At 39.2% G+C, this 17,832-nt stretch overlaps 2 protein-coding genes and 1 long non-coding RNA gene across 7 annotated transcripts in view; 1 reads left to right on the top strand and 2 right to left on the bottom strand.

Annotated features, from left to right (window-relative positions):
- Nucleotides 1-3,646, bottom strand: part of SH3D19 (SH3 domain containing 19) — a 67,320-nt gene extending 63,674 nt beyond the window's left edge. The window contains exon 1 of one of the 2 annotated variants that reach the window (XM_007437153.4): nucleotides 3,223-3,646. In XM_007437153.4, coding sequence (XP_007437215.1) covers nucleotides 3,223-3,313 — 91 coding nt within the window. In that variant the 5' untranslated portion in view covers nucleotides 3,314-3,646. The remainder of the gene's footprint in view (nucleotides 1-3,222) is intronic. The other variant, XM_088132763.1, reaches the window with a different exon arrangement.
- Nucleotides 3,647-6,624: 2,978 nt separating this feature from the next.
- LOC112541739 (uncharacterized) lies at nucleotides 6,625-16,910 on the bottom strand. The gene is made up of 3 exons (XR_003085703.2): nucleotides 16,780-16,910; nucleotides 15,980-16,084; nucleotides 6,625-7,284 (listed from the first exon to the last, which is right to left on the bottom strand). It is a non-coding gene; the product is annotated as an uncharacterized LOC112541739 (long non-coding RNA).
- FHIP1A (FHF complex subunit HOOK interacting protein 1A) overlaps nucleotides 16,682-17,832 on the top strand; it is an 89,548-nt gene continuing 88,397 nt past the window's right edge. For 2 of the 4 annotated variants that reach the window (XM_088132762.1, XM_088132759.1), the window contains exon 1: nucleotides 16,682-16,873. The gene's annotated coding sequence lies outside the window, so the exon portion shown is untranslated. Of the gene's footprint in view, nucleotides 17,037-17,832 lie in introns of all 4 variants that reach the window. The other 2 variants (XM_088132757.1, XM_088132756.1) reach the window with 1 other exon arrangement.

Below are 17,832 nucleotides of genomic sequence, written 5' to 3'. Positions count from 1 at the left end.
TACCTGTATTTCATACGTATCTGCAAGTGTCCTATGCACGGATTTGTGGCATATGTTTATTTATTCATTAGATTTATATCTGCCTTTCCTCCAGGAGCTCAAAGCAATGTTTTCTCGATGGTTTTTTATCAGCTCCTCCTTACCATTTGGAAAGACAAAATAAACAAAAGCTGGCTATGAGAATTGAACCTGTGTTGGTTCAGCCACCTATAATAACTTTTAAAAAATATTTTGTATATGTAACTGAGATATGTTTTTATAACATCTTATTTTTCAATCACGTAAAAGACTATTTCTTACTTCCAATATATTGTACAAACCCAGATAACTGAGTTAATTCATTAAACTACAGATTAAATAGTATATCTATCTAGTATAGTGACTGTATTAGAATAATTAGTTGCAATTGCCAAATTATGTGCTCTGTTCAAAAATATAGCCATATTATTATAGTTCAGCTATTAAGTAGAAGTTGCTTTAGAGGAAAGGGAAGACCATACATTTGACTGGTTTCTAACATTTATTAATTGAATTATTGAAAAGTGAAGGACAGCATCAGAAATTCTCAGTATTGCAAATTTCTATTATTTAACATTCCAAGTTACCACAAAATGCTACATTAAACACATAGCAGATTCATTACACATTTTCAACATAATCTTAAGCACTTTTACTCAAAATTATTTCCCACTGAGTTCAAGTTCTCAAGTAATAAGCATTCTTTGGATTGAAAACATTCCTGCAATGATTATGTAGTAATTTTATTGATACAGTTTTTAGTAAAACTGTCCACTTAGGATGAAGTCCTTCTGAAGTATCTGCACTGTTCCTTTTGCAACTAAGAGAACCAGCCTTCTCTCACCCTAGTGCCCTTCAGATATTTTGGACTATTAGTTATGAACAATGGACTGTCCAGCATGTCTGCAGAGCATTAACATACAGGGCACTCAAACAATCTGTTCTAAATAAACCTGTAAGCATCTGACTATGTCTTGCTTTCTTGCCAGTTTCTCCTTCACTTGCTGCTAACATGGAAACCAATGATTACTTATTACAGGTCTCAGCCAGAATTACCTTCAAAGATAAAATGTTGTTTAAGAATGGGAATGCAGAACAATGTATTTATACTCTTGTATGACTGTCCTTACCTGCAGATGTTTACAGTGGATTGTACATAATAAACTTATCTATATTTTACTCAAATATGTAGCCTCAAATCATTTTTTTTCCAAACTAAACTGCAATTCCTACACTGTGGTTGTATTTTATTCTTCTTGCACAGATTCTTATGATTTTTTTTTTAAACCAGACAAAATAATTCAGTCTGAAATGAGCATAGTTCTATTATTGATAGTAAAATCTAGCCTTGACAGAAGCTGGGGTGAAAGACAGCTATTATAAGATATTGTATATAACAGAAGTGTACAACCTGATATGCTCTAAATGTTGTAGATGTTTATTTCCATCAGTCCCAAGCAACATGGCTAATGGCATGGTATTGTGAGAATTGTAGTCCAAACATCTGGAAGGCACTACATTGCCTATCATTAGTTGTAAGCTGTTCTAAACCCCTGGGATTGAGGGTATAAAATATTTATAAAACAAAATGAAGTGCCCCAAATGCAACTGAATATTTGACAATTAAACAGCATGATATATACCAAGCCAAGTTGGTGAATATTTTTATAGAGAAAATTGCCATGCTTTTTACTATTCTGCTAATTTTTAATGTTTGCGTAACTACACTGCTTCTATACAACTGAAATCCATAAAAAATGGCCAACAGGTAACCTATAATGATAACTGATTAGTAAGATGTCAGCCAAAGTGTGACAAAGGAAAATAACACTTTAGCACAGAACATTTTAGTGCTTTGCAAACATACTGACACTACTGATAACTCAGGAAGCTGGCAAAGTAAGCAATCCAAGTCAAGTTTAAAGTATGCCAAGTTGCGTAGGAGATGGTCATTTAGTGTTCCCTCCCTTTTTATAGAGATTTGATAAGTATCATGTTACACAGGAACTTAAAAAGCTTCCTTAAACCAAGCTAAAGCATTGATCTATATTGCTCATTATCATCCATTTTAAGTGGACTAGCAATGCTAGTCAATCAGTTCAAACTCAGTATTTCCCAGTCCTCCCAGGAAATCATTGAGGAATTAAACATGGCACTCGTTCCACTAAGATTCATGCCTACCAAGGAGCTATCACTCCTCTTTTTAGAAAAAAAATGGTTTTATAAAATCTCCTTCTACCAATTAATACATTATGTAAAATCTATTTAATAATAAACCAAGATGGCTAAAACTTTATATGGTGAGTTTTTCAGAACTTAAATTCAATATAGCATACTACATCAGAAATGCAAAATATTAAACTTTGAAACTTGTTTCCTTTTACTGAACCATAAGTTGTACGAGTTACCTCTTATGATTCATTGTGAAATAAGAAGGGGTGTAAAGAAAAGTAGCTGCTTGTTTTTTTCACTGACCTTTTTTCAGAATAAATGGTGGACTCTGGACATCGTGATTAGGTTTGTACATCACACTAAGCCATTGTTTGTTTAATCAAGGCTTACTGAAATTACCATAAAAGATGTTTTCCAACCAATTTTGACTAGGTCCACACAACACACTGAACCCAAACAATACAAAACATATGTGACAATTCCAGCTGTTACCATAACATTATTAATGAGGTACTGATAGCCTTTTAATCCATCCAGCAATCCTTCCTTCTCTTGTTCAAACCAGGAACTGGTAGAACTGTTTTATGGAATAAAGGAAAAGTCCAAAGACCTCCATGTTTCCCTTTGACAGCGTCCAAACCATATTTGTGCTGTGGCATAGACAGAATAGCTGGAACTGAGCACCAGGAGAAACAACACCAATATCCTGTGACCTACACTGTGTTTACACTACCGTATTGCCAAGAAAATTAAATGCAGATACAAAAGCAGGTCTGTGGAATCAAGGCAGATTTGTTAAGCTCCCGAGATTTGTTCGATCACACTCTGCAGGGCATTCTGGCATACACACCAACACACAGTGGTAATACACAGCGCTGTCTGGATCGCAGGCTGAATCCTGAATAGTGGCGCCGAATTTCCCCGGACACGCGCCTCCCTCCTTCGGCTCACGAGGAGCAGAAGAGTTCTCCAGCGAAGGATCCTCTCGCCCACCAGTGCCGCCGGCGCGGCCCTCTCACCTCCTCGGCTTACCTGTTGCAGGGTTCAAAAGCGCTCTCCGGTGCCTTCTGCCGACCTCTTTCAGCTCCTCCTCGTCTTCTTCTAGACGCCAAGCTTCAGCCATCGGCGCCAGAGACAAAGGCGGCCTTCAGGCTGCAGCCGCCTCCATTGTGCGTACCGCAGACTCTCCGGCTACCCTTTGTCCGCACCTGCACCTGACGCTTCCCGCCGGAGAGGGCGGGAGTCCCAGTTTCGACGCTGCCCCCCCCCCCCGCGCGCTTCCCCTCCTTCCCCTCCCTCTCGCGAAGCTGCAGCCCGGGCCTTTTCGGTTCCGGCCAAACGGCTGCAGGAATCGCCCAGGAAAGCGAGGGACGAATGCAGCTACGGAGGGCAGATAAAGAGGGAAGTGGGCGAAGGTGGCGCTTCCCAGCCCATTCACAATATTCCGGTATCAACAGGAAGCGAGACTCTTGCCTAGAGTAAAACAAAAGGAGAAGGGGGAGGTATCTGGAGCAGTAAGCAGCAGTCGAAGCTCAGGAATGCGAGGGGAGAGCGGAGAGCGACCTCCGACTGTGGTGGGAAGCGAAAGGGCGGAGTACAAACGGACACTTGACTCTAGAAGGAGAGGAAGCGAGGGGTGCTTTCAGTAAGTCCAAGTCCGTTCCTTGGACTCCGGGGCTTGCTTTTTCTTCCGCTGGAGTTCTGCCAGGAGCATTTTCTCACACTTTCGGGATTTTGCAACGCAAAATGGAACAAGCAGCAATACAGATTTAGTTGAGAAACCAGTGTTGACTGTTGCGTTTTGCATTGCACGATTGAACGGAGATAAGGCAGACAGGGAGCTATGCTGTTATTCAAAAACGAAAACCTCGTGGCTCAAACCTGCTGTGTTGGATATTTTTGCATTAAACCGATCTTCCCTAACTTGGTACCCCATGGATGTGATGGCCAGTGGCAAAAGACAGTAGAAGAATCCAAAAGATTTAGGGGTCATTAGATTGCTCGCCAGGGCACTGAATGCCCTGTAAGGATTTGATTCACCCGCCTGTGATATCTTCCTCCCGATTCAAGGACTGTGCTCTGTAACCTGAGAGTTCTAAAATTGAAAAAAGATATTTCACAATTATCCGTGATAATGTTTTGCTACCCCAGCTCAGCCCAATGCATTTTGAAATTCCATGTTATATCAACGCATATAACACCTAAAACAGTGTTGCAGGGGGCAGGCATACTGGTTTAGCTCTCAAAAGGTGGAGAATTGAGGCCAGCATCATTATCATTTTTTGTAAAAGATACTTGAATGCAAGGGTCAAATTACCCACTGTGTCTAAAAATACTGATTATTAAAAATATTTTTTGGCTTTTTTTCATGGCTTGTCCTCATATTATCCTTTATAGTATAGAATATTTCTCCACAGCAAAATCAAAGAATACTGTAGTTTATCACGAGTCAAAAAGCAATATGCAGTTCTACAAATGGTAAAATGATGGGTCAGGTTCTAAAGTTTTCATAAAGAGACTGCAAGTAAAGATAAACGTACAAGTGAGGGGTAAGCATACATCATTCTAGCCAGCATGGCCATCCATCAGCAGTAGTGGAACCTTCAGTTCTAATATACAGAGATTACCAGGGAAGAGGAAACTAATGTAGTAAGTTACTACCATGTTCTACAAAATAAGAAAACTGGGTATAGTGGTATCATTCAAACCATACTTTTCCTAATAAAAGGAAAGGCCAAAAAGATTCTGAACTATGTTGTGCACGATTTAAAAAGTAAATTATCTTCTGACAACCAAAGTTAGCTATTAATGGTTTATAGCCAGTTTATAGCAAAGGTTTATAGCCAGTCATATGAAAGATGGTCTAATTATAATATAATTATGATTCTGTGCTTTGTAATTAATGCTGCTCTTTCGTGCACAGTAATTTTGTATTTAGGCATTAATAGAGTTACATGCACCTCACTTTTCCAAGGACTCTGAACTGCAAGGGCATATCAATTATCCTGACTTGGTTTTGGTTAGTAGAAAGTTATTTGTGTCTTACTGGCATTTTCAACAAACATTGTTCCTATATCTCAGATTTTTAGGGAAACAAGCATGTTTGTAGACCCCAGATCTAGGTGTTTGTAAATGAGCTGATGCATGTACTAATCTATAATTTGCTTAGCTTTACTTACTTTGGTGAGTAAACCACAACTGGCTGGCTTCACAGTACTAAGCACAAACCAAATAGACTTAGTATTTGTGTAATGCAAAAAAAATATTCAGAAATGGTATATCCACTCTTTCCAAAGGGAGGGTAATATAAAACCTGTCTATTGTGACTCCAACCTTTGACCTGACCACGGCAGATTTTTTTTTTCTTTCAAACAGTTAGGAAAAAAAGTTGCAAACAATGGTGCCTGGAATACTGATCAAGATGGCTACTGCCTTATAAACTGAGGGAAACCTTGGTATGCATAATCACCTGTTGCCACTGAAACACTGGATGATGGACTAATATATAATTTCCATCAGGCTAATTCTTGCATGTCATGCAAACCACAATGTTACCAAAAGAGTATTTCCCACATCTTCATTTATAATAAGAATTGTATACTGATGTTTGCTTCTGCTCAGATAAGCAGCATGAGAATGTTAATACATTCCCCACACCTTCTATCCTACAGATCACAAATATATCTGTATTTGAAAAAAGCTCTGGAAGAACATTAGGTTTCATGCTCCTAAGAGAGATTTTTATGTTAAACACATGAAAATCTATTAGGAAGCTAAGTAAAAGAATGTTGGGAATGGGGCTTACATACACACTTGCTTCTAGAACACAACTAACATTCACACAGAAGAAAACACCCTGGTAGCCTTAAGAAAGCATCACAAGAGACTGAGATTAGTTGCATCACACATTGTCTTAATCTCTCAATTTAACTATAGTGAATAAAAGCAATTGATATGTTTTATGAACACATACAACCAATTATTTAATGCACTGTAGCTAAACAAATTATCCCTTATGTTGTGTGAATCCAGCCAAGTGTGCCTTATTCAACAAACCATTGTTTAAAGCCATTGGCTTAATGCAATGTATGGACACTGGCAAGACAATGCAATATGTAATTTCTATCTTTGCTGTTTTGGTAGCAAATATTGATTGATTGAATTTATATCCTGTCTTTTATCAGGATCTCAAGATAGTGAACATAGCACTCCTTCCTCCAGGTTATCCTTATAATAGCAACTTTATGAGATAGATTGGGCTGAGAGAGAGCATAACTGACCCAAAGTCACAATGGCTGAATGTGGACTCCCCAGCCCTAGTCCAATATGTTAACCAATATACCATACCCCCTTTATTGAACACTGTAAACAGGCAACAGATTTATTCATCTGTACCAAGTAGCATATAAAGCAAATTAGAAAAAGCACAGGAAACGCATCAGATTAGTCCCATTATTGCACAGTACACAGCTTTATATAAGTTGTCAAACCCAAGAAACTATGATAGGTAAAACAAATATGTAGACAGGTTTTGTCTACATTCCAAAAGTAATACTAAGAAACCTAAAGTTAAACCTAGTCAGTACAAATATTCCAAGAATCTGGAATTACAGAAAGGTTACTTTTTTTAGAAACAAGAGTTCAAAGGGGGAAAAAAACTGACTGCATACAACAAGCCCAAACAGGTCCATATAATACAAAAGAATGCTTCAGGGTATAATCCTGCATAGAGATTTGCTTTAGGGAAAACAGGATTTACCAGAAGGCCTCCATACTAGCTGAACACCTGGTATCTTCCTCCTGTGACTAAACAAGTTCACATACTGTTGCAAAGATATGCAGAAGAATAACTGAAAGGGGTAACGGTGTTGGTGGAATATGTCAGCACAGAGAATGAATACACAATGACCTGGTTTAAATAATACACTATGTCATGACATGCTTAGGTAAAAGAATTCTCTCCCACTGAATGTGACAGGAAGAGGTTTTTAAAACAGTTGTCTATTTTATTTGTATCCAGCCACTGTTTCTGTTCCTTAGTACCCCAAAGCAATTTGAAGGCTATCCATCTTCTTTTCTGCTAATCTTGCAACACTGAAAATAAGAAACACAGGATTAGTGCCCCATCCCAACATGTCTCAGCTCCTAGAGTAACAATTATTTCACCCTGCACTCTATGCATAAGGGAATCAAATTATTTTTCCTTGCCCATCTATGTTCTTACTTTGTGTTGTGAAAAATTTGTCATGTCATATGCAAAAAAAAAAAAAAAGCCAAACTGGTATGAGGGAGAGCATCAAACCACCATTCCCCTTAAAAGACAGTATAGAGCTGGGAAGCTTAGGAACCAGGAAATCAAGAGAAGCGAGCACTCCTATAAATGGAAAACCAAATACCCCCAAGTTGCACTGATCCACAGTGTTTCAAAGAAATGATTAATATTGCAACTGAACCAAACATAAATCAGCTCAATAGTCAGTGTCATGGAATAATAGAAGTCTCAGTCTTGATTTGATCTGGCATGCAGTCTTAATGTAGATTTCATGTATGTTAACAATCAATATCTTTGTGTTCCAAGGAGAATTCAGTTGCTCTATTAAATAGCATACATTTGACCATGAATGTGGGGTTACTTGTAAAACACAATTCTCTCAAACAACTCCATCCAGATGTACAAGGTTGGGTTCATAACAAAGGATTTCATAAAATAACAAACATTGGTAATTTGGTTCACACGTTATGCTAAATCAGATTGGGCATCCTGAAGCCCCAAAGCTGCCTGTTGCCCGTACACCCTACTCTTATCCCATAGCTTCTCACTGAGCCTTCATGTATTCATGCAGACACCCAAACAAAACAGTTCATATTTGCTTTGCTGAAAGAAACTCAGACTATGTATTAGTTTAGATTCTGATAGGAAATCATTCTCAAAGGATAGTAAGATATGGAGTGGTTGAGGAGGAAGAATTTCACAGGAGAAATGTGGGAAGAAAAGTTTGGAAAGCTTTGGCTTGGCTAAAATGGCTAACATGAATGTAGTGAGCTCCAGTGGCTGTTAAAGATGGACTTTTAGTTTCATTCTATAGCAAGAATGGATTAGGCAGTGTTTGCACAGCTGAACGTATTAATTTGTGAGCGGTCCAAAATCAACAAAGCATTCTAGGGTGCAGTTTGAGGAAGAAGAAAAGGAATGGTGTGAGACCTGATCTGTTCATTGCAGAGGACCCTCAGTGGGGTTGAAGATGATGGAAAGACGACCAAAAGTTTTGCTAGTCAAAGGATCACCAGCTAGATGAAGGCTAGTTGCCAATTTATCTGACAGAGAGAGAGAAAGGAAAAATTGCAACCAATACCTGTAAGCCCTTAACTCTAGAATCAGGAAGAGTAGGTAGGAGTAAAATTAAAATAGAATGTGCATTTCTTAAGCCCACATGCATATATACATGCTTAGAATGGACTAGAGCTGAGAGTTGGAGTTCAGAAAAAATATTTTTATCTATACTTTCGAAAGAGTTTTAACTGAAGGGGAGGGAGAAACTGTTCATATCAGTATGCAGAACATGTAAGTGGCCATAGATCATATTTGCAAACCTTAAGGCTGAATAAACTTATATCAGACTTTTCCAATTTTGCACTCCAGAAATGTGTTGGGATTTCAAATTTCAGAATTTTAATTCAGTATGGAAAGGTGGGAATGTAGCAGGGAAAAAACCCTGAATTTTCACCTTATGAATAATATTATTAGAATTAACAGTGACTGAGTTCATACAACATGGTATGCTACAACCCAAAGAAGCAACATTATGGCTTCATGTATTCGATAAATAGATTCAAATCACTCGAGCTACCCATTTAAATCAATCCATTTGGTTAAACTGGTTCCCTATGGAGGAACTAATCTAAATGCTATTTGCACATTTTTTGATCCTAGGAATTTTGAGTTTTTAGAGTCTTGTTTCATAAAACTGATATAGCTTAATATATCTGTTTCTTTATAAACCTACGATATCCCAGAAAAATGCCATGAAGAAACCAGAGCTTATTCCTTGAGTCCATGGTTTGAATAACAAAGTTAAAGAAACTACAGACAGAAATGTATGAAATTTCTTAGCTGTATCTAACTATGGGGGGAGCCATTGGGTGCAGTCAGACTATATATACCAGCATATTGCTCATGGCTTGAGAAACCAGAATTTCTATGATGTACAAATACCTAGCAATTTAGCCATGGCTTTTTCTCTTAGTGTGTAAAAGTCTTTAGCTAGAGATCTATCATTCTCCTTCAACTCATGTCTTTCTTATGTCTTTCCTATCAAGTTTTCCATCTATTAATTTTATTTATTTTAAGGCTGCCCGCTTCCACACTGCTCTGACCACTTCATTTCCTATCCCAGGGTTTATAGTTACTTGTTATGCTTATGCTACTAGTTTAAATGAGATATAATATACAACAACCTATTACATCCACTTTTTGATTCTAAAGTTTTTTTAATTAAAGGGTTTTTTTATTTATTTAAAGTGATTTTTGTTAACAAATCAGGAGGATCAGGACTGAGAACTTTCAGCCATGACAACCAGTTTAGGAGGCTAAGAACCATACATATACACTACAACATTGTATACCATACACATATCATACATATCACATACATTTTTCCTTCTTCCTTCCTATCATTCACGCTGATCTTGACCATGTTTGCTGATACAGAAGGGAAAACATAGAAGCATCTTGTCCTTTTTGCATCTGCTTTCTGCAGATGGGGACCAGTGAATTTAACTATAGTTGCTGAGATGGAAAACTAGTCTATAAGCTATAAGTTGAAGACTAGCAATTCTTAGCAGAGAAATGAGAAGGAAACTAGCAAGTCTGGGGGAAAAACTAGGAAATAACAAGACTTCCTCCTTTCTCCCACTGTAAATGGCTTGTTGGGACAATCTAATCCTATTTATTTAATTACAAAAAGAAGAAAAAAATACATAAAAGTGGTTTAAGGATGGGGCCAAACTTGCCTCAAGGGGAATGATGTACCACAGGGTGGATGCCACAGCAGAAAAGGCCTGTCTCCTGGATCCCACCAGATGTATCTCCTTAACAGACGGGACCCACAACATACCCTTCTACCAGACCTGATGGGACGGGCAGTAAGTAATCAGGAAAAGGTGATCTTGGTATAGAAGTTGCTATGCAAGGAAGAGGATGCAGTCTGGAATCTGCCTACTTAGTGGATATATCTGGGAAAAAAAGAGGATACAAAGATGTTCCAAGTTTTATTAGAACTGAGAAGTGGCCAGCCAGGTTTTAATTAGAGTCCTCAATTAACTCTTTGGGGAATTTAGTAACCACTACATTTTAGAATAGGCATTTTGTCCCTTTACTGAGGTATTACTATTGCTGGCTGGGAGATAGATAATCTTTGAATGGTGTATCAATTAGGTGATGAAAAATTGGCCAGGAAATTGAAGTTAGGAATGGAAAGGATGCAAAATGGAAGGGTGGAATGGGGGACCCTCAGTCTATATTTATGTATTAGCTGAATTGCACTTTCTTAGTTATTTGACCAGAAAAGTCAGTCTTTCAAAGCAACTTAAATCTTTCTCTCCTTGCTAAGAGGAAAGTTTGTTGTGGCAAAAAGGCCTTTGTATACTGTATTTTTGCCTGATCAATTCTGAAAATTCATGACAGTGTAATTAAAAAAAAGGTTTCAGCTTTTCTAAATCTAGTCAACTTTTATTTGCAATGGCAAAGTTGTACTAAAATCGATATGAGAAACTTGCAATTATTCTGAACTAGTAATATCCCATTTTAGCAAATCAATGAGCTGGAGTTTTATGTATTATTAACGCTGCATGTTCTTAAGATTATTTTTGAGTGTGTTTCAGAAAATGCGCAGCAAGGGTTGAGTTTCATCCTTTATATGTTGGAACTGTAATATATTTGGTCTTGTTCGATACTGATACCATTTTAGTTCAATATTCATAAAATTATAAGTAGGGTGTCAGGAAAAGAAATAAGGGTAAAAAAATTCTGACTGAATCCAGCAAGGTTTGAAGAAAGCTTCTCCTCTATCTTCTTCAGATATCCTTCTTCATATATACTGGTAGGATAATTCTTCTCAAGACTATAAATTCAAAGCTTAAGATTTTGTTATAGGTAAGGAATTAATGTTCAGCCTGTTTCAACTTCTCTGTTCTTTTTATAGCTGTTAGAATAGAGAAACTTTATTAGTCCCAAACTATCCAACACTTTAATAGCAAAATTCTGACATCAACTAAGTTTCAAACTGATTTACAGATAACAGCCAAAAAGCAATGTTGCTATTGTAGCAGCCTAAAAATATAAAGCCTATACTGATATCACCATCATCATCATCATCATCATCTTGTATTCTATGGCATATATTTATCCAGGCCCTATGGGAAGAAGTCATAATAGCATCAAATGTCTTTTAGCAGAAAACACTGTAGTTCCAACTAAGGCCAGAGAGTGGCAGAATGATAACAGTAAAAACAATTTATCCAACTCTTACATTGATTCCTTTCTGTAATATATTCTGAATTCTACGATGCTTTGAGTCCTGAAAAAATAAATAAAAGATATGGCTAACTAATGAAGGTTACTTAAGATTAGAGACAATCAGAGCTGTCTGCAGAAACTGAGCTATTCAGTAGTATTACTGCAAGTGTTTTCAAGTAGACCACTACTCCCAAGATGTTCTTTCAAAGTCTAGTACTCTCTCTCTCTGCCTTTTGGCTCTAGACACAGTGGACTCAAATCTTCTCAGCCCTGAAGGCCCCGTATCTGTGTTCAGGTGAAATCCGGATTTAGAGAGTCAGGGCAGTAGAGGAGAGTTCCATGAAAACCTTAGTACTGGACCCTGAGAAATCAATCTACTTGCCAGAACCCTTATACAGTAAACGTACAGAAAAAAAACCAAAGTAGAGTTCAGAGAAAACATTTCAGTTTTATTTACAAAATAAAGATTGCCATCAATATGCTATATAGTATTATGGTCACAGCTGTATATGTGCATGTGTGTGGTACTAACTGAAATCTTAGTTCTGAGTTACCTGCGCAAATATGCTTATATATAAACATACTAAAACCAGAGGTCAGCTATTAATGATGATCAAGAGAACATTCTGCACCTACGTGTGCTCTCACACACACACACACACACACATACAGAGCATCAGACTTCTTGGATCTATGCAAGTATTTACTGTGAGAAAACATAGCTGAATAATTTATCCTATCTTGTTCCTATAGCTGATTTAATCATATTGGACTGACTTTTAAAAAATATATGCTTAATGATTTCCTCTGGCAACAAACCTGGGCTATAATATTTTTTAAATTGAAATAACTTAGACATCTCAATTTATATGGCAAAATTTCAGAACTACTACTGACATTCAATTCGTTAAGGTGATACTTTCTCAATGTTAGGTAATAATTTCCCCAGAGTATATGATTTTATTTGTTCAATAATATGACAATCTACGCATTAGGTGCAGATGGTTCCTTTATTCCTAATGGCAACCACTTTAAATGTATTGTAATTAACATTCAGCAAATCCTCCTTATAAAAAAGGAACTTGCTATTGGTCTATGGAAGCCTATGAGTTGAGAAGACAAGAGTTCCATTTTGGTTTCTTTGCATAAAGTATTGCAGGCACTTACCTTTCCTCTGTAACAGATGGAAAGCACTTAGCATACTAGAGCTGTATTGTTTATTAAATTTATTAAACTAGAACAAAGCAAGTACACATTAATGTTTCAGTACTATTGTGAGCTATGTGTTTTTTAATATTGTATGGTGCCATCTAACTTTCAGTTTCTGATATCAAATTCTGTTGCAGCGCCCCCGGGGTCATGTGATCAAAATTCAGGCACTTGGCAACTGGCCCACATTTATAACTGCAGTGTGCACTTCAGCTCCAACCTGCCTATCTCCCTCCCATTTCTGCCCTTTTGTCTGCCCTGCACTCTGCCACCTACCCTTGCCACCCCCACTGACCTTTGCCAGCTTCTTTCTCCTGCTACTGGCCTGGGAATCAGGTGCTGGGCGAGGGCACAGACCCAGGATGTGTGCAGTGGGTGCGGCAGTGCAGCGGAGCCTTGTCTGCTGAAGGGAGCTCGCAGGACCCGGCCAGGGAAGAGGCAGCGGGGTGGAGCTAGCAGTTCAGGCAGGGCAGAAGCCTCAGTACTCACCTAATGAGATGCAGTCTTCACCTAATGACCACAACCAGGACTACCGGAACAGCCATTGCTAAGCAGTGTGATGTTTTGCCTAACAACTACTTTGCTTAGAGATGGAAATTCTAGTCCCAATTAGGGTCATTAAGTGATAACTACCTGTATACATTCAACTTGCTGAATTACAAATCCTCAAAAGTTTTGATATTGGTGTGATAGAACAAGTCAGCTATTCTGCTGGAAAGTAATTTAAACTGTAAAAAAAAATAAGAGGTAAGAAATCCAAAATTATAAAATTAAAATTATAATCCTATGGTATGTAGCGATAACATTTACAACAGTACAAGTATTCAATCAAGTATGATTTACGTTGTTGCTTGTGTGACTGTATAATTGATATAGGATGGAACAGTTACAGCCAAAGCAGTCAGAGGAGCTGTCTGCAGATGAGCTGATATTAAATTGGTCAAAGTGATGCCAAATTTGAACTTCTCCAGGTCTCAAAAGTGTAAAATAGGTGTCTGCGTATCTGCATGGGAATTGGATCTGATGTGTTGGAAATGATTTAACACTATCCTCAGCTGGAACTAACTTTGACCTCTCTTTAGATATTACATTTTTTATCTTGGACTGTACTCACAGTCACAAGGAATAGCCATTTGTTCTGTGAATCTAATTGAGTTTGTATGATGGGACAGTGCTGAAGTTAAACTCATTAAAACAAAACAATGTTGGAGAAGGGAACAGAGTTTTATTTAAGTATGAATGGTCATGGTCCCTGCAGGAGTTCTGCATTAATAAGCATTAATTCTCAGTATTCACAAAGCACTTCAGCTTGTGCACTTGCTAGCAAGACACATTTGTGTTCATCTTAACTTCTTGTCCACAGATATAATTACATTAGTTTGTTGGTTTATGAGTTGCTCTAATTTTTGTCTATTCATGAAAGATCATGTATACAATATTTACTCTAAAGAGCTTTTTAGGAAAAAAAAATCATCCTTTCAACTTTACTTCAGATGGGCTATTCCACCAAAAGTCCTCCTTTGCCGTCATTTACACTCTCATGTTTATGCCTATGATGATCACATAAACTTTAATAATTGTGACATATTTAATTATTTTTTATTTATTTGTTATCATTATATCCTGCTTTCCCTCCAGGAGTTCAAGACAGTTTATATGGGAAGCTCCTTTCATTTTATCTCCACAAAAACATTCCTGTGAGGTAGATAGGTTTATTTATTTAAATTGATTTACATGGCCGCCCATCTCACAAATGCAACTCTGGATGGCTGACAAAGATTAAAAAATACAATGTAAATACAATATAAAAATATATTTCACAACCAATTAAAACACAAAGTGGCTTCCAACTATACCATACACCAACAGTTACTCTCAATTACTCTCCCAACTTCCATGCCTGAGAAACAACCAAATCTTCAAGGCTTTACAAAAGGTAAGCAGAATCGGGCCAATCTAACTTTTGGTGGTATTGTGTCCAGAGGGTAGGCACAGCTACAGAAAAGATATGGAAAAGATTGGACTAAGAGTAACTCAAAGTCACCCAGTGATACTCCATGGTTGAGGGTAGACTTAGTCCTAGTTAACTACCACACGTACAGTAAATATGTTAAGAGTTTTGAGATGTACGTCTATTGAACAGCTGGATTGTTGCTTAAAATATCAAAATAATCATCAGAAATGTAGTTTATTCCTTGCCATTTTCAAAATGGTAACTATTCAGAGAAGAGTTTTAAAAGATATATACGATATATATTATGTCCAATAAATTTAAATAAATAATTATTTCTATTTGATGACAAATAAGTCATATTTGGAAAACCCTTTAGGTGATCAAAGGTACTCCTCTGGAATTATTATACACTAGTTTATCTTTTTGCATAATTTCTAATAACATATTTAATGGAGACAGAACCAGAGGGGTGTGTGTATGTGTGTGTGTGTGTGTAGTTGCTGTTTAATCCTGTTGCTAACCACCAAAATAACTTCTTCAAGCTGTTTTCTCTATCAAGTGGGAAAAGGTTCAGGAATTGTATAGTTGCTGCTAACAGCAAGAGACTTGAACATTAAAGACAAAGCGTTCTCAAAGTAGTATGTCTGAGAAATGTACAGTAGCATCATGGTTCATTGAATAAATGTGGTTTTGTTAAAAAATATAGTGGATGAATGTAACATGAGAAGAATTACATGTCAGCATGTATCCTTGAATCTTGCATTTTTAAAAAATTGCATTTCATAAAGATTAGGTGAGTGGTGTTCACCTTTCTCAAAAACAGACTTTGTTTCTAAGCAGAAAAATGCAATCAAGCTTTCTGTAGGACTTTCAGAGTACAGAAGCCGAATTTACAGAAATTAGGAGGTACATGTTTGTATGTATGTATACACACATACACATACTCTCTCTCTCTCACACACACATACACACACACAGAAGCCAGAGTGGTAGTGGTTAAGGTGTTGTACTAGAACCGGGGAGACTCAGGTTAAAGTCCACCCTCAGCCTTGGAAGCTCAGTGCTTGATTTTAGACCAGTCACTCTTTTGACCAATATACCTCACAATATACCTTGTTGCTCTGTTAAAACGGGAGGACAAAGGGCCATCTCCACGGCCTTGAGCTCCAGAGTAGGCCGACCTTTCTTAGCTTCCAAACCCACGCAAGCGCTGCTACCTGTTGTAGTAAGGCAGAAATAGTGAAGATTTTAAAAGATTATTTTAGGAGTTCTGTGAAGACACATAAACGGTTATGAACATTCTAGGCTCAAGCAAGGCAGGTCTAGTCATTTTTTTAAAAAATCTCCCTCTCTTGAAGCAGTGCATCTTTTGGTGAACAAAAGCAGCAAACTAAATGGGGCAACAGTACTTATGGGTATTAGAAGCGCCACTGGTTGCCTGGCACCCGAGGAAAGATTTGCGCGGAATCTCGGAGAATTAAGCTGCTTTCTACAGCGAGGGGCCCGGAAGGTGGAACTCCAGCGAGCAAAGGAGGTGTCTGTAACAACGGATGTAAACTGACAGGTCGAACTTTGTTTATTCAACAGCCTCATGAAGTCGAAATGGATTTTTGTCCCGGCAAGAGCACGGGGTGAACTGCGGCGTCAAGGCGGCGCACAACCGCAGACTCCAGCTCGTCTTCCCTCGCGTGCATCCCGCGCCCTGCCGCCAGATTGCTACGGAGCGCCGCTTCCCTTCCTCCCCCGTGTAATACGAGTGACTCCGCCACGTGGTTGCCTTAACTCCTCCTGGAGAATCCAGGAGCCGAGAACTGAAGAACTGCCCCGGCTCCCCGCCCTTCCTTTCAGCGCCTGGAGGATTATGGCTCAGAGCGGGCTGCTGACGCTCGAGCAGGCACAGGGAGGGACTTACCTGCTGCGGCTGTTGTTGGGAGCAGCGCTTCCCCCGCCTGCCACCTCCCTCTCTTCCGCGAAGGCCGCTCGGAGTTGCGCGCCGTGGAATCCACGTAAGCGACCCACTCGAGGGTGCTTCTTTTTCGCCTCGAAGGGAAAACTTTGAACTGTCCAAACACCCGGGCGTTCTCACGCCGACTGAGATCTCCATCGAGGGTGGGGTCTGACCACGCAAGGAAGTCTCCGCCGAAGAGCGGAGTCGCCTCCGACCGTCAGGTATCCCCTTTGATCTTTCCGGGGCTCCTGGGTGGGCGCGAGCGCATCCGTCGCTCTTCACGACCACGTGGTTTCTGCGGGAAGATTTCCCTCGCGGACGAGGCGTGCGCGCTCTGTGAGGGGCTGTCAGGTATACGGAGGGGAACGGGAGAAAGGTGCGTGGGAACCGTCCTATGGAGGAGGGGTCGTCATGCCACGAAGCCGGAGATTACACTCTGACCTGAGTCAACGGGCTGCGCCCAGAAAGAGCCGGACTGGGTTTATTTCGCTTTTTTCTTTCATCCCAAAGCTGATGAACCAGCTGGAGTATTCCGTGTTTATTCAGAAGTAAAGGGCGTGGCAATTGATGAACTTTCGAAATAGGACGGATATGTACGAAGGAAACCTTTGAAGCGCTGGATTTAAGCTATTTGTGAGCTTTGTCTGGGCTTTCCATGGCTGGAGCGTCCTCTCCCTCTACCCGCGTGCCATGAAGTATTTCTGAGACTTGTTGCTTCACCAGAAGTACTCCCCCCGCCCTCCTTTGTTAATTGTCAGCATACTTGAGCAGAGGCGTGGACGCGAGAAGCGTCGCAGTTGGGTTGGGTGGTGCTCCCTGCCTTCGTTTGGGCCAGCATCGGCGATGGCTGATTCAGAGTACGGTCTTCGCTGTTTTCCTCTCCTTCCTCTGTACGTGCGCGTCTCATTCTCCTGAAACAAGGCCGGAAAACAATGAGCTTAATCCGCTCTCGGTTGGAGACGGATGGCGTGGCGTTGCTGGAAAAGAGGCGAACGCGGAAATCAGCGCCTCCTCCGC

Source organism: Python bivittatus, unplaced genomic scaffold (assembly GCF_059951505.1).
Source record: "Python bivittatus isolate LINGU-HERP-01145 unplaced genomic scaffold, Pbiv_v1 ctg000070_np1212, whole genome shotgun sequence".
NCBI classification, from domain to species: domain Eukaryota; kingdom Metazoa; phylum Chordata; class Lepidosauria; order Squamata; family Pythonidae; genus Python; species Python bivittatus.
Note: the sequence above shows the minus strand (reverse complement) of the source record. Positions and strands in the feature narration are given on the sequence as shown.